At 50.9% G+C, this 26,520-nt stretch overlaps 1 protein-coding gene and 1 non-coding gene across 2 annotated transcripts; one reads left to right on the forward strand and one right to left on the reverse strand.

Moving 5' to 3' along the window:
- Window positions 1-14,965: 14,965 nt before the first annotated feature.
- Window positions 14,966-15,337, reverse strand: LOC113913991 (60S ribosomal protein L31-like). The gene has a single exon (XM_035727042.1). It carries the CDS (start codon window positions 15,335-15,337, stop codon window positions 14,966-14,968), a length of 372 nt encoding a protein of 123 aa, XP_035582935.1.
- Window positions 15,338-15,651: 314 nt separating this feature from the next.
- Window positions 15,652-15,757, forward strand: LOC113917178. The gene has a single exon (XR_003518154.2). It is a non-coding gene; the product is annotated as a U6 spliceosomal RNA (small nuclear RNA).
- The last annotated feature ends 10,763 nt before the right edge of the window (window positions 15,758-26,520 follow it).

Below are 26,520 nucleotides of genomic sequence, written 5' to 3' on the forward strand. Positions count from 1 at the left end.
CAGAGGCAGAGATGGTGGTGAGGCGTCCACAGCAAAGGGTTGACAAGGGCTGCTAGCCATCCCCAGGAGCCAGGAGATGCACACAGAACAGACTCCCCCTCAGAGCCTCCGGAAGGAACCAACCTTGCCAACACCTTGCTTTCAGACATTTAGCCTCCAGACCTGCAGAGGAGAAGCACCAGGTTTGTGTTAATTTGTCCCCCAGCCTAGGGCATGAACCCCAAATCCACCCCTCTCCCTGCCCACACCCACTCCTACAGCACCTCACCTGAGCCTTAGAGCTGCCATAAGTTTGTCAGATCGTGAGCACAATTTATTTTCCTCTAAAGGATAATGACTACAGAAGACACCCAAGTGTTTATAAATGTGTTAGAACCACATTATCAGCACATAAAATGCAGAGGCATAAACAGAGGAACAAGGCTCCAGCCCACCAAGCAGTGATGGGCCCATTCTGCATGTGCTCATGATGGGAAAATGTTATTTATGGATTGAAAAAGGAACAAGGAATGCAGTTTGTTGAGATTCTCCTGTGTGTCTGATGCAAGGATGGGCAAATTATAAATTCACTTAATCTACCCACAAACCATGTGGAGCAGAGATCATGATTCCCAAAGCCCAGCTCTGTGTCTGTTCTGCAAATACCTGCTGCAGAGTGCATCCTCATTTTATGGACAAGGAATTCAAGGTTCAGAGCATTTAGGTGGCTCAGTCGAAGCCTGTCATCAAAGCTCCTCAGGCTTCCAGGTCAGACAACGAGGGCCTGATCCGGACTCTGCCACCTACGTGCAGAGCGGTGCTGGGCAAGACAGCTCACTGCTGTGTCTCAGTCTTCCCATCTGCGCATGGGGACAATAGCATCTGTCCACAGCGTTGTTTAGGATTAAATGTCCTGATGTGTTTTGAGACCCCCCCCCCACGCACTCTGTTACAGCACAGAGAAGGGACTCAGTGGGTGGCAGGGAGATTGTTAGCCCTGGGGGGAGCCATAGTTTGAACTTGGATCCACCTGAGGCAGAGCTGGCCCTTTCTGGCACAAATTAGACACACACATCCTGCCCCAGATGCTGGAGCCCAGACTGCATGGCCAGCTGCTCCTGGTTGGCTCTTCCTCACTTGTTTTCAACCTGCTTCTTAGCTGCCTTGACAGGGAGTGAGTATCCAACCCTGACACACAGTCCTGCCCCAAGCTGACTCTTCCAGTCATTTCTAGGCTCCTCCACTTGGGCTTTGGGTCCAGCAGGTACAAGCAAATAGGGACATCATAAGAAGTGAAGACTTTGACAAGTACCAAGAGAAGAATCACAACACAGACTCTAGTGTTTTGGAGCAAAAGGCTATGCCTCCCTCCAAAGATAACTATTCTCCTTTTGAGAAAGCTTCTTGCTTGCCATGGGCCTTAGTAGAGACTAATGTCTGAACATGGCACATCAGGTGACGCTGTGACCTGAGCTTCTCATCATCATCAGGTGACCCATCTGACCTGAGCTGCCTGGCCACCCAGCCCCAACTTTGAGTGTGTGCAGAAGCAATGTGACATCAAAAGGAAATGGAATATAATGTCGGGGCTCCGGCAGGTCAGAAGGTGCAGGTAAGTTACGTGAGCAGGTCACTCAGACTCCTCTGACATCGCCACTTGCCCCTCAGTCCCTGCCTGTGGCCTTGTGAGGAGGCAGGGACACCTGACCAGGTTCCCGAAGAAGAACGAGCTCAAGCCTGGCTCATGGAGGAAGCTGCGTGTTTCCATCAAACAGTGGATGGCCACAGCAGCACAGTCTCACTCAGGAGGGCTTCTGAAGAAAGACGGTGGAGAAAAAGTCTTCCAGTTCAGCTGAACTCTGAGTACCACCCTTGGTTGTCCACATTATCTGGGCCTGAGGTATGGATCTACACTAATTCATGGGCACTTGCTTGTGGTTTGGCTAGAGGATCAGTGACTTAGAAGGAACGGGATGGAAGATTTGTGACAAGGAAGTCTCGGGACAAAGTACACGGAGGGGCTTCTCAGTATCAGCACAGACCATGGAGGTATCAGTTCCCATTTCACTCAAAGGGCGCCCACTGCAGAGAAGACTCTACATGGTCATCTGGACATAATGAGGTTCCTGGTGGATGTCAGCAGTCTCCTTCCAACCCAGTACTTTGTCTGGGATATTTGTGATACCCCAGTCATCCCAGTACTCGCTGAGTGGGCTGATAGACAAAGTGACCACGGTGACAGGGAAGAAGGCTATGCATGGGCTTAATTCAAAGGACTTCCCCTTACCAAGTATTACCTGGCTAGCTCTACTACTAAGTACCTACACAGAGCCCCCAGCATGACACCATTACCCAGAGCAAATAGCTAAATACCAGGTTAATTACACCAGACTGCTTGCAAGATGGAGGGGCTGGATTCACCCTCACCAGAACAGACACATATTCTGGATATGAATTTGCAGTTGCCGTCCATAATGTCCTGTGAGCACCACCATTCTTTCCCTCATAAAATGTCTTCGTCACCATTCTGGTTCTGCACAGCGGCATTGCTTCTGGTCAAGGAGCTCATTTCCCAGCAAGGAAAGTACAACAGTGGGCTCGTGCCCATGGAATTAGCTGGTATTTCCATTCAACCTACTACCCAGAACCAGCCAGCACACGAGGAAGGTCAGAGAGCTTAGTGAAGACTCAGTTATGGTGCCAGTTGAAAGAGAACATCTCGAAAGGATGGGGTTCTGTATTGAAGAACGCAGTATATGCTTTGAGTCAGAGCCATCATATGGTGGAGTCTCCCCTCATAACCAGAACACACGGGTCCTGAAATCAGGAGGTGAAAGTGGAAGTAGTCCCTCTTACTATTACCCCTCATGATTCACTGTATCACAAACTACCATACAAAACTACAAGCTGCTATACAAACTACCACATACTCAGAGGCTTGCATAGCAGAAATTAGAGGTTGGAAGTCCAAAATCAAAGTGCCAGCAGAGCTGGATTTTCCTGATGCCTCTCTCCTTGACTTACAGATGATTGCCTCCTCACTGTGTCCTTACACGCATCCCTGGTGTCTCTTCCTCCTCTTATAAGGACACCAGTCTTGCTGGATTAGGGACTTACCCATATGACTTCATTTAACTTTTATTACCTCCTTAAAGAACTTATCTCCAAAAATAGTCCTATTGAGGGTTAGGGCTTCATGATATAAATTTGGAGGGAACACAATTCAGTCTCTAACACCCACTCACAGAATTTTTGCTTCCCCTTCTGACTTCTTGAGCTCTGCTGGTCAAGAGCTCAGAGTCTCCAAGAAGGGGAGACGTTTTCTAACCAGGTTCCATTGCATTGCACAAGACTTCCACCTGCCTATTTGGGGTTTCTTATGTCATGGAATCAACGGGAATGAAAAGGAGCTACCGCACTGATTAGAATGATTGACCCTAATTACCAAGGGGAAATTGGTCAGACACCACATAATCTGGGGCAAAGAGGGCTGCCAGGGAATTCTCTGGGGCACGTCAACTTCTCCCAGGCCCCAAAGCAAAGGAAACAGAGAGTGTCAGGTCTTTGATGTCTCCTCATTTGGGGGAAAGAGTGAAAACGTCTTCCCTGGTATGAAGGATGATGGCACCCTATTAGATGGACATGCAGAGCAGTCTCCCTTTTGTGGGAATGTTTGTGGGTGAAAACATAGGTTTGCGTGGCAAGAGGGGTGGACAGTGCTGGGGGCCCACCCTTCCTTGCTCTGTGCTTTGATACTGAGATTGAGCCTTGTAAGCATCTTTCCTTCCCCACATCAGTCTTCCTCAACACCTGGCCCTAGAGGGACACTGTTATGCTGTAGCAAAGGAAGCTGCTTCTCTTCCTGGTTATGATGGGTCACCCCACTTCCCATGGGATGACCAGTGGCGTTCACTCTCCACCGAGTCTCTCTGGCGCCCTGGTGGACCGCTTCCCATGGACCACCTCTGGTCTCCCCACAGCCTCTCACAGGTGTCTCATTCATCTGCCTGGCTGACCTGACAGAGGTGGATCCCCTCTGGTCTGCAGTCTCTGGTGAGTTCTTTGGCCCTAGCTTGCTATGTGTTCCTGTGCAGGCGCACCCTTGTGGACGAGGTCTGAATCGCAGCCTAGATTTGGGGTGGGGAGAATCCTCTTTAAGTTCTTGGCTCCTTGTTCTTTCTCCCTCAGCACTGGAGGGAGTAGCTGCTGTCTGCATTTGCTATCCCGGACCACATGGTCCTCTCGGCCTCTGCTAGCGTTTAACCACCTTTATAGGTGAAACATTGTTTGCATTAGATTTTCCCAATTCAGATTACTGGTGCCTTTCTATCTTCTGATTGGACCCCAGTGAATTCACAGCATGATTCAGGTCAGCAGTGGGGGACAGGGGTTGATAGGAGAGATTCCGATCTCACACAGACCCGGGTCCACTTACTCATCAACACGGTTGATGGGGCATCTCCTTGGGGGCCCCACGGTCCTGGGATTTGGGGACGTGGCTGTGAGGCAAATCTTAGAATCCCTGCCATCTCGGGGCTCACAGTCAAGCCAAGCGTGAGAGAACCTGTTAATCCTCTGCGTGACTTTGAGGCGACACTTCATCTCTGACAGTTTGAATTTCCTCGTCTGAGAAATGTGAGAATTTCGTGGGGCACAAAACCTACAAATGGTTTAGGGCAGTGCCTGGCACACGGCAAGCGCCGAATAAATCTCTTACTCTTCTTAATAAACCACAGAAAGTTGGAATGAAAGGGGGCACAATGCCACCCCCTCTTTTAGCAGAGGAGGACACAGACCAGAGAGGTGATGGTCACACAGCAAATTTGTGGCAGACTTGGTCCTAGAACTCAAGTATTCTAAGATCCTGATGGCACTCCCATGCCTGGCATCTTTAGGTATGGACCTCTGCCGGGCCCCTGCAGACCATTCTGGCTCAGGCAGAAGGAGGGCGGAAGCCGACTTGAATCAGGCTGAGCTGATTCCCGAGTGGGACCAGAGCTGGGAGCGTGTGACCAGCACAGAATGGGTCCTGGGGCCGCTTGTCAGCTGCTGGCCTGGCTTGCCCCGAGCAAGGCTGGAAGATTGAGCCCTTGGAAACTGCTCTGGAGGCTGCCGCTCCCTGGGCTCCTGGCTCTCTCCCTCCTCACCCCTGCACCCCTCCTTCCATCTTTTTCTCTGCACCGTGGTTCCTGGTTATCTCTCCTCCTTCCCTCTCCCTATCTCTCTTCCCTTCCCCCCCCTCCTCCCATCCCTCACCCTGCTCCCCTTCCCTCCAGCACTCTCTCCTCCATCTTCACCCCCACCCACCCTCCCCTCGAGTGGCTCCCCTCCCTTCCTCTCTCCATTCTCTGCACACTTCTGACCACAGGGCAGGGCGGCCCGCTAGCCTGCCAGACCCCCTGCCTTGCACTGCTAACCCCATCACCTCTGCCTCACTTCACTTAACGGAAACCCTCCAGGGTCATCCATGTTGAGGGACAAAAACAGTAGGATTTCACTCATAGGTGGAATCTAAAAAAGAAAAATGAGCCCACAAAACAAAACAAAAACAAACTCATGGACACAAAAAACAGATCGGTGGTGACTATTCTGGAGGTGATCACTTGGTAATGAACACAGATACCAAACTATTAACGCTGTCCACCAGAAACTAGAGAATGGTATATAATACCAGTTGTACCTCAATTAAAAAAAATAAATAACGGGGAAAAATTCCGCTGCCACTAGGTTTGCTGCCAGGAAAAATAACATTCCCTCTCCCTGTAATTTGCTACTGCCTTTGGCTATTTAGACCGGGCCCACACGACACACTTTGTTTCTGAGCAGAACAGCTCTACCTAATGACATCCCACCTTCAAGCAGTGTCAGTCCCGCGGCCTGGAGCATTGTCAGCTCCGCATCCCAGCCTTTCCAGCATCCACTGGAAGGAGGGAGCCGCTCACCACCCTCTCCGGCAGGGGGCGGGTGTGGCCCAGGCCCCTGGGGCATCAGGAGAGAGAGAGGGCACTGCGCCTCTCACAGCTGGCCTGGCCCGTCTTCCCCGCCTTGGACGAGATGGTGCCAAGGTTCCACGGACAGGGTGCGGGCTTGAGTCTGCAGAGGTGGGTTCATATCCCGCCTCTACTCACCGCACAAGCCTTCCCGGGTCTCTCTGACCCTCGGTTTCCTGGTCTGTAGAATGAGGAACATACTCCTGACTGTGAGGGCAAAATGAGCTGCATGAAAGGCACCTGTGTGGTCCTGGGCACTTAGTAGGTGCTCAGGAGAGGGGGCTTTGTTCCTCCCTTCTCCATTGCCTCAACTCTTAATGCAAACTAGATTCAAATGGCAGGAATGTGCTCCGTCTCCATGCATCTTCAGGCTGAAATGTTGTGTTCTTCTTCCTCCACCTGGAGAACTCTTAGTCACCCTTCAAAACCCATCCTCAAATGTCACAGCTCTTGTGGCTCCTTCTCTGACAGTTTAAACCCCCTTCTCTGGCAGAATTAGTCTCTCCCTTCTCACTGCTACCACCCTTGTCAAGGTGCTTCGGACCTCCGAGAACCTGGTGTGGGAAGCCCAGGGAATCAAGACAGGGACTCTCTCCTTCTCCTCCTTCCTCCATGGGCTCATACGTGACCTTGTCTCTACTCTCCCAACAGATCGTGCTCACTTGACACCTTGCATGCAGCTGGAAATTCACCCAGCTATACATGGCTTTTTAGTGAAACTAAAATAAAATGCAGCTATGCAGTGACCCGTGCCTCATCCCTGGGCCCGTCAGCTGTGATCAAAGGAGCGGCAGCAACTAAGGAGTGAGCTGTGTCCCATCTTCAGTAGCTTGGGCGAGGCAGCAGGCACACTCCGGGCCACATCCCCGTACTTCCCCGGGCGCTCTGTGCACGCGGCTCTTGGCCCTCGGCACACAGCCTTCCCGCCAGACAGCCAGCCTCTCTTCGGAGCCCCAGCTTGTCCCACAAGCTGGAACTGAGCAGATGTCAAGAATGTCACGGGGAATGACCACAGCGGCAGAGAGAGGGTCAAAAGGCAAGGGTCGTTGTTCTCATGATGCCTGCCCTCTCCACCAGAATACTCACAACCCCCTTATCCCTCTAGTCTGTGTTATCTGGGGAGGACCGTCCCTCCTGGACTCACCTAAGCCTACAAGCACTCGCCCCTCGTCCATCTATCCCTCACTTGTCAGCCCTGCATCCGTTCCCTTTCCCGTTTCTTCCCTCTCCTCTTCCCACATGTCCTCTCATGCACCCCTCTTACTGGCTATGCAACCACCCGTCCAGCCATGGGTCCAGCCATCATCGTATGCCCTTGGCTCTGGCCCCATGTGCTTATGCCTAGCAGAATCCCATTTCCCCGCAAAGCATCCGCACCCTCCCTGGAGAACATCTCACATGCTCCCTGACAGGACCGGTCAGCTTTCCGGTGATCTATCCAGTAGAATCCACGACTCACCATCACACACACACACACACACACACACAGAGCCCTCTGCAGGATAAATGCTTCCGTGGGGCACTGAAGTTTGTTGAGCACCTGCTGGGTACCACAGCTGCCTCCCCTTCATACCACGGCGTCCTGCCATGCCCGGCACCCCCATCTGTGCAGAGCCCCAGATAGTCGCTCAGCATTGCATGGCAATGTGAGGTCCCCAAAGGGCTGTTTGTGGTGGTGGTTGTGATTGTTCTGCAGAAACACTTTTGCAGGTGACAAATATCAGAAGAAAATGCAGGGGTGGGGGGAGATGAGGAGCAAGGCTATCCGAGGATCTGGGGCGCAGTAGGTGCTGCATAAACATCAGCTACATACATGAAGGCATGAGTGAGTCGGGAGCTTAGGTCCTGTGACATCCCAGAAATAGATGCAACTACCTCAGGCTGAACTCATCCAAACTGGCATCCCCTTCAGGGCATTTTTCCGGGTGATTGTTCTGCCCTTGCTTTCCACTGGCCTGGGGAGAGAACAGGGAAGTGGAGGCATCTATTTTTAGACCTCAAAGAGCCATGTGCAGAGCAGGAGAGCAGCTGGTTGGCTGCCAGCCCCTAGACTGTCAGGTGATCTCATGAGGGGAGGAGGGGACAATGAAGGCTACCACCTCTGTCCCTGTCACTGCCCAGAAAATGCCAGGTAGTGGCATCATGGGCAGCACGCTCCCATATAGTCACTCAACCCCCGACATCAGAATCCACAGAGGAGGTGGCGCGGGGTGAGCCGATGTCAGCCCTGGAATTATCCATATACACTGCTCTATATGCACACACATATACACACATGCACATGCACAAACAGAAATGCTTCATCTTGGTGTTCACACAGCAACAGAAATTCCCAACATGATTCCCATGGTGCAGAGGGGATGCTCAACGCTCAGGGAGGTGAGTAACCGATCCAGAGTCCACGGCCAGTGGATGGCAGGGCCGGGACACAAGTCCACGTGCCTTGGACCTGTAACCACCTCATTTCAGTGCCTAAAATACAGACCCACTCTCACCCCCACTGTGGCGCCTATCCGTTCTCTTTGTGTTTGTCCCCTTGGGTGTCTGCCTCCTCCATCAGACTGTGAATCCCTGAAGGTAGACCCCTTATTTGTATTCCTGCATTCACCCCAGCTCAGGGCCTTAGGACACCCCACCAGCCCACTGATAAATAAAGGAGAAGAGAAAGGGGTACAGCCCAGAGTCCAGGCTCAGCAATATTGATCAACTGATGGAACCCAACAATGCCTGGAGATGCTACTGCATGAAGGGCGATAGGAGAGATCAAGGCAGGGAATGAACAAGACCAGAGCCCCCTGTTCTAGTGCATTCCTGGAGGCTTCTGCCCAGTGAGCTGAGCTGGGCCGTGCTTAGCTGCCTGTGCGAGGAACACCGGGTCCACCTGTATGCCCGAGTCTACCGGACTCCGAAGGCCCAGCAAAGGGCATGGCAGAGACATCAGTTGCGCAGTCAAATAACACAATTAGCTCTTTAATGAGGAGCCTGGGGAGTGTCCTGTGCCCCGTGGACCCAAATCACAGTGATTATAAAGCATTAATCTCTTCAAAGGCTCGCCGAGTTCTCTGGAACATCACCAGGACAGATCAGAGCCTCTCAGTGCCTCTCCCACATTCCTTCCAAATCAATAGATGTGCAGCGGTTGGGAGGAAAACAAATCAGGGTGACCTGGGGCTGCAGGGAGGGTCAAGGGCATGGAAACAGATTGATCAGGGCTCGTTCCCAGGGATGAGATAGTGCACCCCTTCTGGCTGTTAAACCCCCCAGGCTGGTGTTATTATACCTGTCCTCTGATCACCAAACCCAGATGCGGGGGTAGACACAGCCTTTGTCTGCTGGGACAGGGCCCCCTGGGGGCACACACCACCTGGAGGCGACGTTCCTGGATGGCCTGTGGGGGGTGCTGGGCACGGGGATCCAGCCCGACGGGCCTGGGTTTGAATTCAGCTCAGCCATCTCCCCACGGGCGGCCTGGGTGAGTCTCATCGCCTCCCTGAGCCTCAGTTTCCCACTTGGGTGGGTGTGGGAGGGGCTGCAGGGGGCGGGGCGGGAGTCGGACTCCCAGGATCCTGAACAGGCTCAAGGTCAGGTCACTGCCATAGGAGCAGTGGGGCCTCTGAGGGGCTCTGAGTATCTGGAGGACAGGACGCTCCTGCATTTCAAACCACTCAGCCCCTGTGGGTTATGGGGACAAAAGGGTGACCGGCTGTGGAAAAGCTTAGACCCTCACAGCTCAGCAGCCACCCAGGAAATGGCAGCAAAGGTGGGGGCCGGGGGGGGCGGAGACAGTGGAACCAGACGGACCAGCGGCTCCCAGGTCGCCCGCCCGCCACCCAGCACCCCGCACCCTCTCCCCCCTGTGTCCCCCACAGCCCCCGAGAGGTGGGTGTCGTCACCACCCCCTTTCACAGAAGGAGAGACTGAGGCTTAGAGGAACCGCAGAATGGGAAGGACCCGGGAGAACGGTCCTCCAGGCCCGCACCCACTTCACAGAGGGGGAAACGGAGGCCCAGAGATGGGCAAGGGCTTGCAGAAGAGAACTGTCCTAATGCAACGCTAAATGGCATACCTCAGGCAAAGCCCCTGGTGTGGGCCGGGTGTGCACCTGAGGATCAGTAAACAGGGGTTTCCCCTTTGCTTTCCTGGCCCCTCCAAGGCCACTGTGTCGGAGCTCCGGCTGGGGAGCGCCAACGGGACGTAACTGAAACGTGGATGGATGATGCCAGCCGCCAGTCCTCCCGGTTGTGTGTGGCCCCCAGCCCCCTGGAGCCCGCGGTCTTGCCCGGGAGTGACCGGAGCTCTGGCTGACTCACAGCCCGGCCATCCTCCGCTGGCTCCTGACGCCCAGCTGTCTTCCCAGGCCTCTGAGAACAGAAGCCAGGCTGGGTCCCCACCCCTCCCAGGACCCAGATCCCAGGGACAGGGCAGGTGTTGGTCTCGGCTGGGGGGCGTCGGGGCTTACTGGGAGCAAGGAGGGTTTTCTGCTCCCAGGTCATACAGGGAACCAGGAATTTCCGCTGTCACTGGGGAATCCGGAGCAGGAACAGGGGTGGTGAGGGGCCGTGGAGCCAGATCATGTAGGGCCAGGCTGGAGGGCTCCGAGGAGCAGGGGTGCTCAGGAAGGGCTGCCAGGGGCTGCCACGTGGGCCCCCGGGACCATCCAGGACCGCAGTGTTGCAGGGTTTGCAACCTCAGGGACAGTGTCCTCCAGCCCCATGAGCTCACAGCATGAAGGTTCCCTGGAGCTTTGAAGGAGTCTGCCCTGCACACTCTGCTCATAGGCGCCACATCCCCCGGCACAGCAGGCGGTCTGCCCCACAAATGCTCAGGGGCCACCTGAATCTTTTATCCCAGGAAAAAGAGGGATCCTGCAGTCTCTCTCTGTGTGTCTCTGTCTCTCCCAGCCTTGGCACCTCATCTCCATGCCCCGCCTGGCTCTCCCCCTCCTCCCCCCATGTATGCCAGGTTTATTTTCAGAACCTCTGAATCCTTCCCAAGCCTCTGACATTTACTCTTTGGAATTAGAAAATTTTCTATTTCTCTTTCCCAGAGCGAGGCTGGAGGAAAAGGTTTTCCCGGGGAATCTACCTGCCTTTCCGGAGGTGAAGTGCCGGGGGCAGAGCTGGCTTATGTCAGCCTGGCACTGATTGTACCAACCAGCAATTATTAGGCACCCTCTGTGCACCAGGCCCTTCTAGGAACCACCGCAGTCAGTGCATTTAAGAACACTGCGGGCTTGGCTTTACCATCTGCACCCGTAGGTGAGTGGGGCAGGGAAATCAGAAGGTCTCAAGGCAAGTGAGAGGTGGAGCAAGGATGAAACCACACCTCTCGGGCTCCGAAGTCCATTTCCCTCCTCTGTGCTCTGCCTTCAAGGTCCACGGGGGCTGGGGCACTGAAGGACGGGCAGCATTTGGGGGGACCAAGAGTTTAGGGTACATGGCATCCAGGCAGAGGGTACAGCAGGAACAAAGCATCCAAGTGGTCAGTCAAGTATAGGGTGGGTGGAGGGCCTGAGCCCAGAAGGAAAATGTGCAGGACAGGGAAACTCCCACACCAAAAGATTAACATAAGAGACCGCAAGGATGAGGGCATGCTGAGAGCCCAAGTATCAGGTGCTGTTCTCAGTATTTTATGTGCACTAACTCATCCATCCTGACGGCAACCCTATGAGACAGACACTATTATACTCTTATTTTACAAAAGGGGAAACGGAGGCTCAGAGAGGTTAGGAAACTAAGCCAGTCTGAGGCAGAGCCAGGATTCAGACTGCAACCTGGCTCCAGAGACTCACTGTGGCACCACCCTTCTGCACACCCCTCCCTCCTGCGCAGCCTCACCAGCTGACCTTCGTGGTTTCAGCAGGAAATGTTCCTAAGCAGGAAGATGGGATGATCAGAGCTGGGGTGGTGTGGACCAGGCCAAAGGGGAGGGAGCGCTGTGTAGTGTCTGGCAGGAGCCAGGGACAGGAGGGGCGGCACGGCGCGTGCTTATTAATCTCCCCTTGGCCACCACCTGGCTTTGGTCCGGTTGAATAAGCGGCCCTCACGAGGAAGGCGCTGTGGATGACTGTGGCCTGGCTCTGGAGGTGCACCTGGGCCGGCATGTTTTCCCAGTGAACTCTGCCCTCCCCCAAGCAGGAGGCAGCCAGGGTCGGGCCCCTGCACACATGCTCTCTGTACCCCAAAACTGAGCAACTAAAACAACACACATGCTTTATCTCGGTTTCTAAGGGTCAGGAGCCCAGGTGTGACTCAGCTGGTGTCTCACCAGCTGGAGCCAAGGTGCTGGCTGGTGTCGGGTCTCATCTGAGGACTCCCCAGAGAAACGATCCTGCTCCAAGTTCACTTGGATAATGGCTGGAAGACTCAGTTTTCTGAGGTCTGCTGGACTGAGAGCCTCATTTCCCCGCCAGCTGTTGGCTGGGGGCCACCCTCAGTTCCATGTTACATATGCCTCTGCCACCTGAGAGCTTGTCCCATCAAAGCTGGAGTCTGCTAGCAGACACAAGTCACCATGCTTTGCACGCAGTCACAGGAGTGGCACACCCTTGATGGCGCCATGTTCTATTGGTATAAGAAAGGGGAGAGGAGTACACGAGAACACAAAGACCAGGAGGTGGGGATCAGTGAGGGTCATCTTGAGGCTGCCTCCCACCTCCCAAGGTCCTTGGAAGTAGGCCCGGGCTACAGGGAGGGCGTCCCAGGCGGCTACCCGCCAAACAGACTTAAGGTGCTAGAGCTGCCTGCAGCCCCAGCCAGGTGGCCCCGCTGGACCACATCGTCCCTTCAGGGAAGAACAGGACATGGAAAGGACGGCATGAGGGCAGAAACTTCCTGAGCATATGAAGGCTCCGTCCTGGATGTTTGGAAAGAAGTCCAGCTGTATCCTATCAAGATGGATGGTACCATCCTGAAAGGGGTGCAGATCAGTGGGGCAACCAGCATGCCAGAGAAAGGAATCAGGCAAGGACGCCACCCATCTCCTGCTCCGGGGTGGTTTGGGGAGGAAGAGCAGGGTCTGGCTCCAGGGAGAAAAGGGACACATCATTTCAAGTCCAGGCCAAGGAAGAGCAACACAGACACAACAGCCTTCCCCCTCATTGTTGTTCCCCAGGATTCTGGTCCCAGGGAACCCCTCGAGACTCAAGGATCAATGACCGATAAGGGCCATTGGCCAATATTGCCCACAGGGGCCTTCCCGATTTCAACAGATGCTCCTGAGTGAGGAGCTCAGCTGCGTCGAAGGACTCACCTGTCATTTTCTATCTTGCCTTGTAACAGATCAAACCCATTGAGATACTACCACCTATGGAATGAAAAATAAGCTCATCCCAGAATTCAAAGCCTTTCATGACCTGGTCCCAGTTTTCCCAGAAATCCCTATAGGTTTTCCAGACTTCAGACAAACCAACTAACCTCTTGTTTAATTGTTTGCTCCTTCTGCCATTCATTAGCAAATATTAAATGTGTGCACACCACGTGCCGGGCCCTGTGCTCGGTGCAAAGGGTCATTCTAGCTCTTGCCTCGCCCCCATCGCAGAACAGATCCCAACCATCTTCCCTCAGCACACCAGGTTCTCACCTCTGAGCCTTTGCACATGCTATTCCCTCAGCCTGGTACGCTTTCCCCTCTTCTCTGGACTTTTCCTGACTTCCTTTAAGACCCCGCTCTGATAGGAGTGTCTGAGTGGCTCAGTCGGTTAAGTGTCAGACTCAGGTTTTGACTCAGGTCATGATCTCAGGGTTGTGGGATAGGGCTCCGCATTCAGCGGGGTGTCTGCTTGAGATTCTCTCTCTCTCTCTCTCTGCCACCCCCCCCCCTCCCACTCATGAGCTGGAGCTCTCTCTCTTTCCAGTAAATAAATCTTAAAAAAGCAAAGACTCGGCTCAGACATCAGTTCCTCTAAGAAGCCTTTTGTGATGCCCAGCTGGGTTACATCCCCCACTGTGCACTCAGAGGCCCCGGTGCTCACCTCTAACATGGCCAATCAACAGGCAGCTCTCCTCCATGCAGAGACTGAGGGCCCGAGGAGAGGCGTGGCCTGTTCCTCTCTCTCAGGAGCTGATGATCCAAGCAAGCCAGGGACAAATCTAAGCAGATCTGTGGTGGTTTATTCATTCCCTGGCAAATTAAGGGATGATGAAGGGGACAGCCGAATCATATTTCTGAAGTGCTTATTATATACCAGGCTGCCTGCCTGGTGTATTTGTAGAATATCGATCTTTTACAGCAGATGCACAGAGAAGTATTACCAGCTTTGTTTTGCAGATGAGGAAATAGAAGTTTCGATTGATTAAGGTTACACAGCTGGTGAATGGCCTCAGGCTCAGCCCAGGAGCCCAAATAAGTCCCTGCCATGGAGCCTCTTCACCCAGCCTTGGCTCCCACACCTGTGGGGGGCAGGGCAGCTCACAGGATAGGGAGCCTGCTTCTCCCCCTGCCTCTGCCTCTCTCTCTCTCTCTCTGTCTTTCATGAATAAACAAATAAAATCTTTAAACATTTTTTCAAAAAAATCTTTTATATGCTTATTTACTTTCTGTCCACTTATTCTATTATTGTGAGAATGATGTGGAACTATTCCACTGTGACTGTGGATTTGCCTAGTTCTCTTTGCAGTTCTATCCACTTTTGCTTTATCTTGAAATTCTGCATTTGGTGCATAAATGTTTAGGGCTCTCTTGTTTTCCTTTGATAGATTGACCCCTTTATCATTATGAAACATCCCTGGTAGTATTCTTTGCTCTGAAGTTTCCTCTAATACTAACATAGCCACTCCATCATTTTCTTATTATTGTTATCATGATACATCATTTTCTATCCTTTTAACCTATTTGTGTCAAAATTTAAAGTGAATTTCTTGTGAGCAACATACAGCTGAGTCTTGTTTTTTTATCTAATCTGACTACCTGCACATTTAATGTGGGTGTTTAGACCATTTATATTTAACATGATTTTTTTTTTTTGCCATTTTATACCTTTATTTGACAATCAGCAATTAGTTCTCATCCACATTAACTGTAGATTTTTTGAAAGTGGTGACAGGTACATAGGTAACCAAAGTGTAGAACTTGTTTGGTGAATCTTCATCCTCGTCACATTTTCTGGACAGCCGTACACGGATACGGTAGGGAACATTCATTATTCCTTTGATCCAGACAGCTTTGTTGAGCCTGGTGTCAATGCAAACATCTGGAGTTCCCATCTCTCTCATGGTAAATTTCCAGATCTCTTTGAGTGCCCGAGGGGCACCCTTCCTGAAACCCACTCCATGGATGCACTTGTGAATGTTGATGGTGTATGCCTTGGTCACTACCTCACTGATGGCAGAACGCCCCTTCTTCTCGCCACCCTTCTTCTCAAGAGCCATTCTGCCGGGTGCTGATTGGAAAGTTTTAACATGATTATTAATTTGCTTAGCTTTTTACACATAAGCTTGCTCTCTGTTTTCTATTTTTCACATCTGTTCTTCGTTCACTTTTTCTTCTTTTCTGACTTCTTTATGAATAATTGATTATTTTTCTGATTCCATTTCATCTTTTTTGTTGGCTTAAGACCTATAGCTTTTTGTCTTGGTATTTTAGTGGTCACTTTAGGGTTTATACTATACAACCTTACTTATTACCATGTATTTTCAAGTGGTATTATATGACGCACATTTAATGTAAGAATTCTGTGAGAGTAGTGCTCGTTTTGGCAGCACATACACTAAATTGGAACAATACAGAGCAGATTAGCATGGCCCCTATGCAAGGATGACATACAAATTTGTGAAGTGTTCCATATATTTTTTAAATTTTGTTTAAACCACTTAAACAATTTGCCTCGAATCCATTCCAAGTTGTATATTTGTTTTCCAATTAAAAAATTACAATTTACACCTCCCCAAAAAGGAATTGTGTAATAGTATACTTCTATTTTTTCCTTTCTAGGGCTTATGCTATGGTGGTCATACATTCCACTTCTCCATATGTTATAAACCCAACACTACATTGTTGTCATTAGCCTTCAAATGTTCTATTATTTTTTACAAAGAGGCAAATAGTAACAGAAACTCCCAGCATTCCAGTGGGAGCCTGTGTAATTCCTCTTTCCAACACTCTTTATTCCCTTATGAGATCCATCCAGTATCGTTTCTCTTCCACCCAAATGACATTTAACATTCCTTGTGGTGTCAGTCTGCTAGTGATTTACTCCTTCGGACAGAAAAAAAATTTTTTTGAAAAAAAATAGCCAAAAATATTCCAAATTCGATGGAAAGTATAAACCCACAGGTCCAAGAAGCTCAACAAATCACAAGCATAAAAGATAGAGAAAACAATTATGCTAGGTCACATCATGATCAAAGTACTAAAAGCCAATGGTAAAGAGAAAGCCTTGAAATCATCCAGAGGGAGAAGAAAGACACATTATACAGAGGAACAAAAATAAGGATGACAGTATATTTCCCCTCAGAAAAAATTCAAGTGAGGAAACGGTAGAGGAATGTTTTAAAACACTGGGGGGAAAAACCCTCTTACGCTAGAATTCTAAGCTCAAAAGAATATCTTTCAAGAACAAAAGAGGAAGACTTTTTTTTAAAGATATAAAACATGAACTATTCATGGGATTTGCCTTTTCAATCCTATCTTTCGGGAATCATTGTGTCTTCTTTGCTTGATGGCTAAAGTCTGAGAAATCATTGTTTCAGATATTTTTGTACAGTTTTTTAATTGTTTCGGGTAGGAGGGTAAATCCAGCCCCTATTACTCTCTTGGCCAGAAGTGGAAATCATAGCTGTAATTCGATGTGTATTTGTGTGATTTTTCTCCTGCTGTAGCCCACATTCCAGGAGGGGAATGTACGTACGTAAAAACGTACCTGTTCTTACTCTGGGCTGTATCCTCAGCGGTTGGCAGAGAGTCAGGCACAGAGTAGATTCCAACAACTAAATTCTCTAAACTTCTATGTAGTTGCACTTGGTTTGGTGAATCCTAGGGCTATTCCATGATTCTCCATAATCTGGAGCTACTTTACAAGATCCAAATTAAAATAAGAAAAAACCCACATACCAGAATCAAGGTTGAGAAAGTTCAAGGGAGGAGAAATAAGGCCCCCGGAAGGCAGAAAGCTAGAAGACAGAAGGAACCCAAGTCTTTCCCCTCCCCACAGCCAGCCCCACCCCAATTCCCCAAAACACTCCTCTTGCACATATCCCTGGTATGGCCAGCCATTTCTCACCCACCCCGTCCCAACCCACACCCACATATTCTCCACTTCTTCCCTTAGTTATAGAACCTCAAGTTCAACTGCATAAAATAAAAACTACATTTTCCAGCTCCCCCTGCAGCACAGTGCAACCACGGGACTTGTTCCTGCCAGTGATGTGTGAGTATTCCTGTGTGCCAGTCCCAGGCTGTGTCCTTAAAGGGAAAGGCCATACTTTGCATGACTCTTATTCTCCCTTCCTACTGGAGGGGATGTGGACGGGGAGTTGAGCCATATTTCATAAAATTAATAAGGCCAACAAATGAGGAATGACAAGAAAAGGTGGAAGCAAACTGGATTCCCAAGCCTGGCCACCCCCATAGCCAAGTCTAGTACTGGTGTGTGAGGGAATAATGCGATTCTGTCTTCATAAGCCACTATTAGGTGGAGTCTTATTGTATGATTCTCAATAATGCTCAGAACCAGGCACTTGGCTGTTTTTCGGGAAAGGTGAATTGCTCAGAAAAGCCTATGTCCAGGAGAAAAGCCATCTAATTTTGACTTATAACTTTGGGCCCTCTAGGGCCAGGGGATCTGGGGCAATGTGATTAGGAAAGAACACCGCAGCGTCTGTGGCTTTGCTGATTGGAGCCTGGTGGGTTCCTGCTGGGGCTCTGACTGCAACAGAACACGTAGTGAGGAGGAGGTTAAAGCTGGACATAGGGAGATGAACCTGCTGGCCAGCCTCCCCTTTCCCTCCCTGTCCCTTGTCTAAGCAGGAATCATTCTTTACAGCAGCTTACTCCCACTACCTTGAGTTGGGCACGCCATCCACAGAGCAGGGGAAGGGAGGGGAATTTATGGCACCAATCATGGGGATGACGGTTATGAATGACTGGCTGTCCTGCCACCGCCCGTCACACCCACGGGAAGAACCCTCCAGCGAGTGGTTCAGGGACCGAGTCCTCCTTACTGCAGGGCATGCTCAGGCCTCACCAAATATACCTAATATTTAGATAAGGGAGAAGATGGGGGGACTTAGCAAACACCTTCCTGAAATCTAGTAGCAATAAATGAGAAAAATGGAGCAGCTCACTCCAGATAACCAGTGCCAGAGAACTAATTAATGCCACTCCTGTCCTGAGCCAGGATGCGGGTGGCAGAGGCACCTGCCCAGGTTATTCATCAGCTTCAGATTTATGGACTCCTTGAGAGCCGCCAGCACATCTCCTCCCCTCCAGTTTACTTGAGACACTTTTATCTAGATTTTTTTCAAGATTATTGATCTGCTCTGCCACTTCTTAAGGCAGGTGGCGGGGGGGACGGTGGTTCAGGGAGGTAGGGGGTCGGGGACATGAGCACCACAGTGGGTGGCACAATCAAATATTGATTTGCCGGCAATGATCCAGAAAAAAATCGATCCATTCAAGTAAGCCAATTGTTTCTAACTGCCCAAAACCAGAGAATCTTGGTTTCCCATGCAAATCCTTGGGTTCTTGATATTGCATTCAAGGCAAGGGGAGAGTCCACTGCCTGCACAGATAAGAATGAAGGCTGCAAATAGAAGAGGTGGCAAGGCTCAATTTCTTCATTGGTAGAATGGGAATAAAGGGAGGGTTGCATCGTGTTTCCTGGATGCATGAATGAAGGAAGGTACTGAATCTTGGAGAAAGGAACAGGGTGCTCCAAACCATCCTCCCGCCCTCCTGTACTATTAACATCAAAGCTCGCCGGCCCAGCAGAGGCACAACAGCACATATTCCAGAAACGAAACGGTGTTAAGAGGTCATCCCGCTTTCAGTCTGGGAAGAGCACGTAGTTCTGATTTTACTGGTCAGTCAGCCAAGACGTGGAGGTCATACAGCAAAAATCCCACGCAGGCCCCTGACGTGCAACAGCAACGCCCCGAGCCCCTCAGCTACCATCCCGTGCACCAGGCATTGTACCAGGTAATCCTCACAACAGCCCAATGAGGCAGGCCCAGCTAGCTTCATCCTCTTACGTGTGTGCACACCCGCACCTTGGTTTCTCATTTCAAAAGAAATATATCTTGTTTAAAAAGGTTTTATCAATAGGGAAACTCATTTCAGGCAGGAACAATAAAATAAAAATTCAATATAACTACAATCCTGTCCCAAATTTTCCAATTGCCCAACAGCAGAGACACAGGCAGGTTATACATCAGGGGAGTGAAGGAGTTCTACAGATAAAGGGCTGATTAGGGTATTGAGAACTCAGAAAGTCACCGCTCTCCTTCCATCCCTTCTCTAGGTGTAACTGAGATGTGTTTTCGCAAGCGACCGCTAACTTCTTTTTATCATTTCAAAACCGGTCACCCCGCACGCCGCAGGGATCCTTCTGCGGGTCCTGCACAGTCGTGGTGTTGGTGACAGAGAAGAGTGGCTGCCCCCCTTCGCCGTAACCCCCACCTGCTCGGACTACAGCAGAGCCTCTGGCTTCCCCATCACCCCAGGAAACCAGAGACCCTCTTTGCGTCTGAGTTCCTGGTTGGACTGACCGACAATGCAGAGGGTCTTGCTGATCACCCCCGGCAACTGCCTCTGAGAAGTTCTTCCAGAGCCTCCTCTGTGAGAGCAGACGGTGCCGTTTCTCCCGAACACAGCCCTTCGCCTCCCTCACCCCGCGGTGCCAGGCACAGGGCTCCGCGCACGCGCGCGCGCGCATACAGCTGCACCCTGAGGAGATGCTGGTTCAACTGGATAGAACTTGAAAAAGGAACTGAGCAGGTGCTGAAGGGCTGCCTCAGACCAGGAAGGGAAAGTGTTTATAAATCAAAATCCTTTTCTTGTGGGCCCCGAGAGAGCAGAGCACTTCAAAGGAGCCTCTGGCAAATCCTTTTGTACACTGTGGAATCCCTTTTTCCTGTGAATGGCCCTCCCTCCCGAGGCTGAGTCACACACAAGCACGCACGGGGGCACACACGCATACGCACACACATTAATACAGCCACACAAATATGCACACACATAAATAATACACACCTACACTGCGAAAGTCATATACTCACTGGAAAACAAAAACAACGCAAACAGCACAGAAATGTAAAATGTTAAGCTTCTCCCTGATTATCTCTCCATGACCTCTCATCTAAGACACTCACTGTTAACATTTGGGGGGTATGCTTAGATTACAGAACTGCCGAGATTAGGGATGTCTCCCTGCTCAGCCTCAGATACGACTTTGATTGATTTTCTTAAAATCACAATGAGTAGGAAATTTGAAGATGCACAGAGACAGGTTCCTCTGTCCCCATTCCGTGGGAAGCGCAGGACCACACACAGCTCCTGTCCTCCTCCCGAAAGGCAGGGAAGCCACGTTTCTGACTGGCCCGGCACCCCACATTGACTCAGGGCATCTCACAGTTACTAGGGGCTGGGCTCCCCTTCAGCAGGACCTCTGCCTGAACGATGGCGGCCCTTCTGGGGGGTTGGACTCTGATCCTTCTCCTGACATCTTCAGGCCAGAACTTGTGGCCATTGGTGACCACCAATCACCACTTTCCTGCCTTATTTAAGGCACCATTAGAAACTTTCCATGTTTTAGTGAAAACATTCTGAAGGGGCAAACATAGTATCTAAAGAGAGAAAATTCTAGAAAGGACCATGCTGCCCTCTGTCTTCTCTTTGCTCTGGACAGAGATGTAGACTGTCTTCGGGGGAAGATTCTCAGGAGCCGGCAGAACTTTGTACAAGAACCAGACATGCTGTCTGTGGCTTGGTCATCCTGCACAGAAGTGTGAACCCTGAGGGTCTCTGGGGAGGGGAATCCCGGGCAGAGGAACAGCAAGCGCAGGGGCCCGGAAGAAGGAGCAGACTTGGCAGGTTCAAGGAAAGCAAAAAGGCCCACGTGGTGGGAGCAGAGGGAGCAGAGAGGAGAAGAGTGATCAAGAGGTCAGTGAGGAGGTGGGGGTGGGGGCCTCCGTAGATGTAGGGCTGAGCAGTTCAATGTAAGGACTCCAGATTTTTCTCAGGTGAGAGCACTGAAAGGTTCTGAGCAGAGGAGGGACACGATCTGCCAAGCCTAATAGGATCACATGAGATCACCAGGAAGCGAGAGGAAGTCCAGCGAGCAGCTAGGGGCTACTGTGGTCATCCAGGATGTGACGGGGATGGGGGACTGGGGAGCGGGCTGTGGAGGTGACGAGAAGCGGTCAAGTTCTGGAATTCTTCTGAAGGAGAGCCAGCAGGTTTGGAGACAGATGTGGCACAGGGTGCGAGAGGACGTGAGGGGTCCAGCCTGACCAAAGGTTTCTAGCCTGAGCTCTGGGAGGATGGATGGCATCACCTGCACTGAGACAAGGGAGGGACAGGCGGGGGGTCAGGATGTCGGCTGGGGACATGTGAATTGTGAGATGTTGCTGGACACCCAGAGGACATGCTGAATGGTGGTGGATGCACCAGCCTAGTGTTCAGGGACAGGCCAGGCTCAGAGGTCAATTTGGGGGCCATCAGCGTACCAAAGGCATGTGGAGGTGGGGGAAGTCTGATGAGGTCCCCAAGGAAAGGAGGGAGGATTAGGAGAAGAAGGCAAAGGGCAGAGCCCGGGGACAGCAGGACGTCTACAGATCGAGGGGCCAAGAAAGAACCAGCAAAGGAGACTGAAGAGCAGTCAGGGAGGGAGGAGGAAAGCCAGGACAGAGCTTCAGAGAGAAGTCAGCAACTATGCCAAATGCCCATGGGTCAGGGGTCATTGGGAGTGGCCCCTTAGCCCAACGGAGGTCACTGGCGAGCTGGACGAGAGCAGCTGTATGGATGCGAGGCAGTGAAGTCTGAGTTGAGAAAGAGAAATTAGAGATGGCAAGGATGGTGGCTCTTGAGGCATTTTACTATAAAAGGAAGCTTAAGTAGCACAAGAGGGTTAGTTTTATTTCTGGGTTCACTGTTTTGAGGTTGAAGACATCTCCAGTGTTGGACATTGACACGAATGCTCCCATGGAGAGGCAAAAGTCAGGCTGCAGGGGAGAGGAAAGGATGTTGGTTGACACCCTTGAGCAGCTGAGAGGGAAAGTAATTTTGTGCCCAATGGCCTTAGATAGTTCGTGTTGTCAGAGGGTCACCGATCCATGAAGGATTTCCCCATGGGCCCCCCAGTACGAATGCTCATCCTTCAAGAGAGTTAACTGTGCAAATTCAATTTTTATGTAAAGTAGTAGCATATTATTCATATTTTTCATGAAGTGTTTTTTATTGAAAAATATATGATGGATAGCTTCTTGAGCCAGAGCACAGGGACCACACTCATTTTGGATCCATTAATCAATCCATAGATTGATTGAATATTAGGTTATCTCAAATTTTTGCTGTTAGATTTTTACAAATAATGTGGACATCCTTGCAGACATGAATACACACCCCTGAGTATTTCAGAATGACCGACTCCCAGAAGTGAACTTGCTGGGACAAAGGGTATGTGCATTTTGAATTTTGACAGATGCTGCTTCAACCTCATCTGCTAAGGTGACCCCGGGGAACATCCCACCGGTAGGACCAGGACGAGAGAGAGAGAGAGGGGGCGGGTCACACGGGGATTGGTTTGGGTTTGGACTTCCGGTAGCTGACTTGCTGCAGGTGGTTTGGCCTGAAAGTGTGTCGGGACCGAACTGGTGAGCTGTTCATCTCCAGGCTGTGGGGACGTGCCTGCCCGGCTGGTCTGGGGGCTGGAAAGGTGGAGAACTGGACAGGGGGCAGAGAGAGCCGGCAAGCAGGGGGCAGCGGCACAGAGCTGGGGAGCTGTGGGGCTCCCTGGAGCAGGGAGTCAGGGTTCTGGCCGGCCCGCAAACCACTCACGAGGGCCCTGGCAGGGGGTCGGCCTCTCCCTGCCCGACCACAGCATCCGAGCCCTGCAGGTGCAAGGAGGTGACAGGCAGGAAAATGAGGTTGTCAGTGTCCACACAGACAGCGGGCCGCCCACTGACGGTCACCCTCCTCTTCTTCCTCACTGACACAACCCTGGTTTTGTTCATGGACGACAATTTCCCAGTTTAAAAGCCTTACACTCGCCCCCAACAGTCAGTCCTGTGACACAGCTCGGGGCCCTGAGAAAGGGCATCGTCCTGAGAGGGGCCCCGTGGCCCTGGGGCGCAGCCATGCTGGGACCTCAGGGGCGATTGCACACACTGAGGACACTCAGGGGGAACAGAGGAGGAGCCTGGCCCCAGGGCATCTTGCAGCTGCTGGGCCTTCCCCGGCCCCCTGCCTCATTAGGAAGCAAACCTGATTTCTTTACACCTGTTGGCCAGGCTCCCCGACTCTGCCGAATGCCATTCCTCTGTGTGCGAGCGGCACTATGGGATGACAGGGCAGCAGACTGCCCCCTCCCTCTTCAACGCTGGCCAGCTGTGAAGGGTCCGGGGGCGGGGCCTCTCTGAGCCTCCCTCCCCCATCGGTAACCAGGGCAACACTCCCAGGACACCAGCCTCGCAGGAATGAAGGACGAGAACATGCCACAAAATCCAAAGGCTTCTGTCTTGGGAAGTGGGGAGGCGGGGGCTGGTCTTATCTCTGACCCAGCAGCAGCTGGCCTTGGACAACCCTCCACTCCTGGCTGCTGTCTGGCCCTCCGCTGTCTCGTGTTTCAGTAGGACAGTGGATGGATGCACCTTGCTGCAAAGGGTGACCCTGTTCAGGGGAGAGGGGCCGTCAGTGTGTAAGTGTTGACTTCAGGATGGTCGATGGTCCCACCCGGGGCCACAAGGCCCACAGCTCAGGGCTGGTGCAGGCAGCGAGGCCAGGGGTGTGGTGGGAGAGCATTCCACTGGGAGCCAGGAGCCCTTCCACTGCATCGCTCCGCCTACCTTGGAATGCTCCTCCTCTCCTGGGCCTCAGTGTCCTCCCCTGTAACATGCAGGGTTTGGGCTGGATGTTCACGAATGGCCTCATCATTTCTCATACTCTTGGAGTTAACTTTGCTGCTTTCAGACCAGCAGCAAGGCAGGGCCAGGTGGCAGAGGTGGGGGTCAGCTATCAGTCGGGAGTGTGAAGAACCCCAGGATCCCCTGGGAGAGGTCACCAGCAGGGCCCAGTGGGATGCATCTATGAAGACATCATCTGTCCACTCATGAGGAAGGATGGAGGGGCCAAGGAGGTAATGAGGGGGCCCCTTTACTGCTTGATGAGGACAAGATGGACTGTGGACCATGCTGGCTGGTCTGCCTGGTTTGAGTGACAGTGAGGCTCCTCTTGCAGAGAATTCTCTCTAATTTGTAAATCAGAAGTGGCTCTGAGCAGGTGGATGCCCGCTGGAACAAGTTCTCTCTAGGAACACCTAAGTCTCCACTAATGAGCTGTGTGACCTTGATTTAAAGTCTGTTTTGAGTTCAAGTCTGATATTATAGCCATCCCTGCTGTCTTTTGGTTTGCTATTTGCACTGAATATCTTTGTCCTTCTTTTCACTTTGAACCTATCTATGTCCGAAGTGAGTCTCTTGGGGCACCTGGGTGGCTCAGTCGTTGGGCGTCCGCCTTCAGCTCAGGTCATGGTCCCAGGGTCCTGGGATTGAGCCCCACATCAGGCTCCCTGCTCGGCGGGAAGCCTGCTTCTTCCTCTCCCACTCCCCCTGCTTGTGCTCCTTCTCTCACTGTGTCTCCCTCTGTCAAATAAATAAATAAAAATCTTTAAAAAAAATGAGTCTCTTGTAGACATCATATAGCTGGATCATGTGTTTTTATCCATTCTGCCAGTCTCTGTCTTTTGAGTGGAGAGTTTAATCCATCTATATTTAATGCAATTAGTGATAAGGAGGGACTTAATCCTGTTATTTTGTTATTTATATTTTATATGCCTGATAGCCTCATTGCTCCTCAGTTCCTGTGTTGCTGTCTTCTTCTGTGCATAGATGAGTTTTTGTAGTGAAGCGTTTGGTTTCTTCTCATTTCCTTCTGTGTATATGCTATAGCTATTTTGTTCGCGGTTACCATGGGGACCACAGCTAACATCCTAAAGTTGTAACACTCTCATTGGAATGTGTACCAGCATAGCTTCAATAATATACAAAAACCCTGCACTGTACATCTCCATTCCCACCCCCTTCCAATTACTGATGTCACAAAAGTACATCTTTGTTCATTGTGTGTCCCAAAACACAGACTAATACTTCTTGAATGCATTGGTCTCTTATATCACATACAAAACAAAAGATGGAGTTAACAAACCAAAGTTATGGTGCTCGCATAATATGTATGTTGGTTCTCTTGCTGGTGTCCCTCAGGTCCACTGGGCTGTGTTCACCTCTTTAAAAATCTCTTTTCTGGGGCACCAGGGTGGCTCAGTCATTAAGCGTCTGCCTTCGGCTCAGGTCATGATCCCAGGGTCCTGGGATCGAGCCCCGCATTGGGCTCCCTGCTCAGTGGGGAGTCTGCTTCTCCCTCTCACACTCCCCCTGCTTGTGTTCCCTCTCTCGCTGTGTCTCTCTCTGTCAAATAAATAAATAAAATCTTTTAAAAAGGAATAAATAAAATAAAATAAAAATCTCTTTCCTTCTGTTCCTCACACCCATTAATTCCCATGGTCCTATCTTTAAATTCACTGATTCTTCTGCCTGCTCAAATTTGCTTCATAATCCTTCCAGTGATATTTTTTTTCATTTCAGCGACATTATGCTTTTCAGCTCTAGAATTTCTTTTTGATGTATTTTTATGTTTTCTAATTCTTTACTGATATTTCCATGTTATTCACATATCATCTTCTTGAGTTTCTACCCACCTGCCTGTAGTTCTTCACCCATCTCTCAGATAGTCATTTAAAGGTCATTGTCTACTAAATCTGCCATCTGGTCTTTCTCAAGAACAGCTTTTGTTTATTTTTTTCCTTTGAATGGACCATCCTTTTTGGCTCCTTGGTGTGCTTTGTTTCTGTTATTGTTGAAAACTAAACATTTGAATCTTACGCTATGGTAACTTCAGAAATTAGAGTCTTCCTCCCCTTCTCCAAAGTTCGCTGGGATTTTTTTGTTTGTTTGTTGGATTTTTACAGACTGTCTCTGTGCCAGGGATCAGCCTGAGGTATAAACTTAAGGTCTTCTCAGGCCTTGCCTGAGCCTGTGCCTTCTCCTGGGCATGGACAATAACTTTCTGAATTCCTCTGTATGTGCGTTGCTTCAGAATGTCCTTGTCCTTCGGAATGTCTGGCTCCAAAAAGAGGAAGAAGTGAAAAATTAAGGGGGACAAATGCACCAGCCCTTTAGGTCCCCTGAAGTCCCTTCAGCCAGAGGAGGGGAGGCTTGCCACACTAGTGGTGAGAGTCACAACAGTAGCTGCTCACCTCTGTGTCTGTACCCCCACAGTCACAAGCACATATGTCAGCCCTCAGGGCACAGATCTGGATATTTGGAGGACAGTCCTATCGCCA

This window comes from Zalophus californianus, chromosome 4 (assembly GCF_009762305.2).
Source record: "Zalophus californianus isolate mZalCal1 chromosome 4, mZalCal1.pri.v2, whole genome shotgun sequence".
Classification (NCBI taxonomy): domain Eukaryota; kingdom Metazoa; phylum Chordata; class Mammalia; order Carnivora; family Otariidae; genus Zalophus; species Zalophus californianus.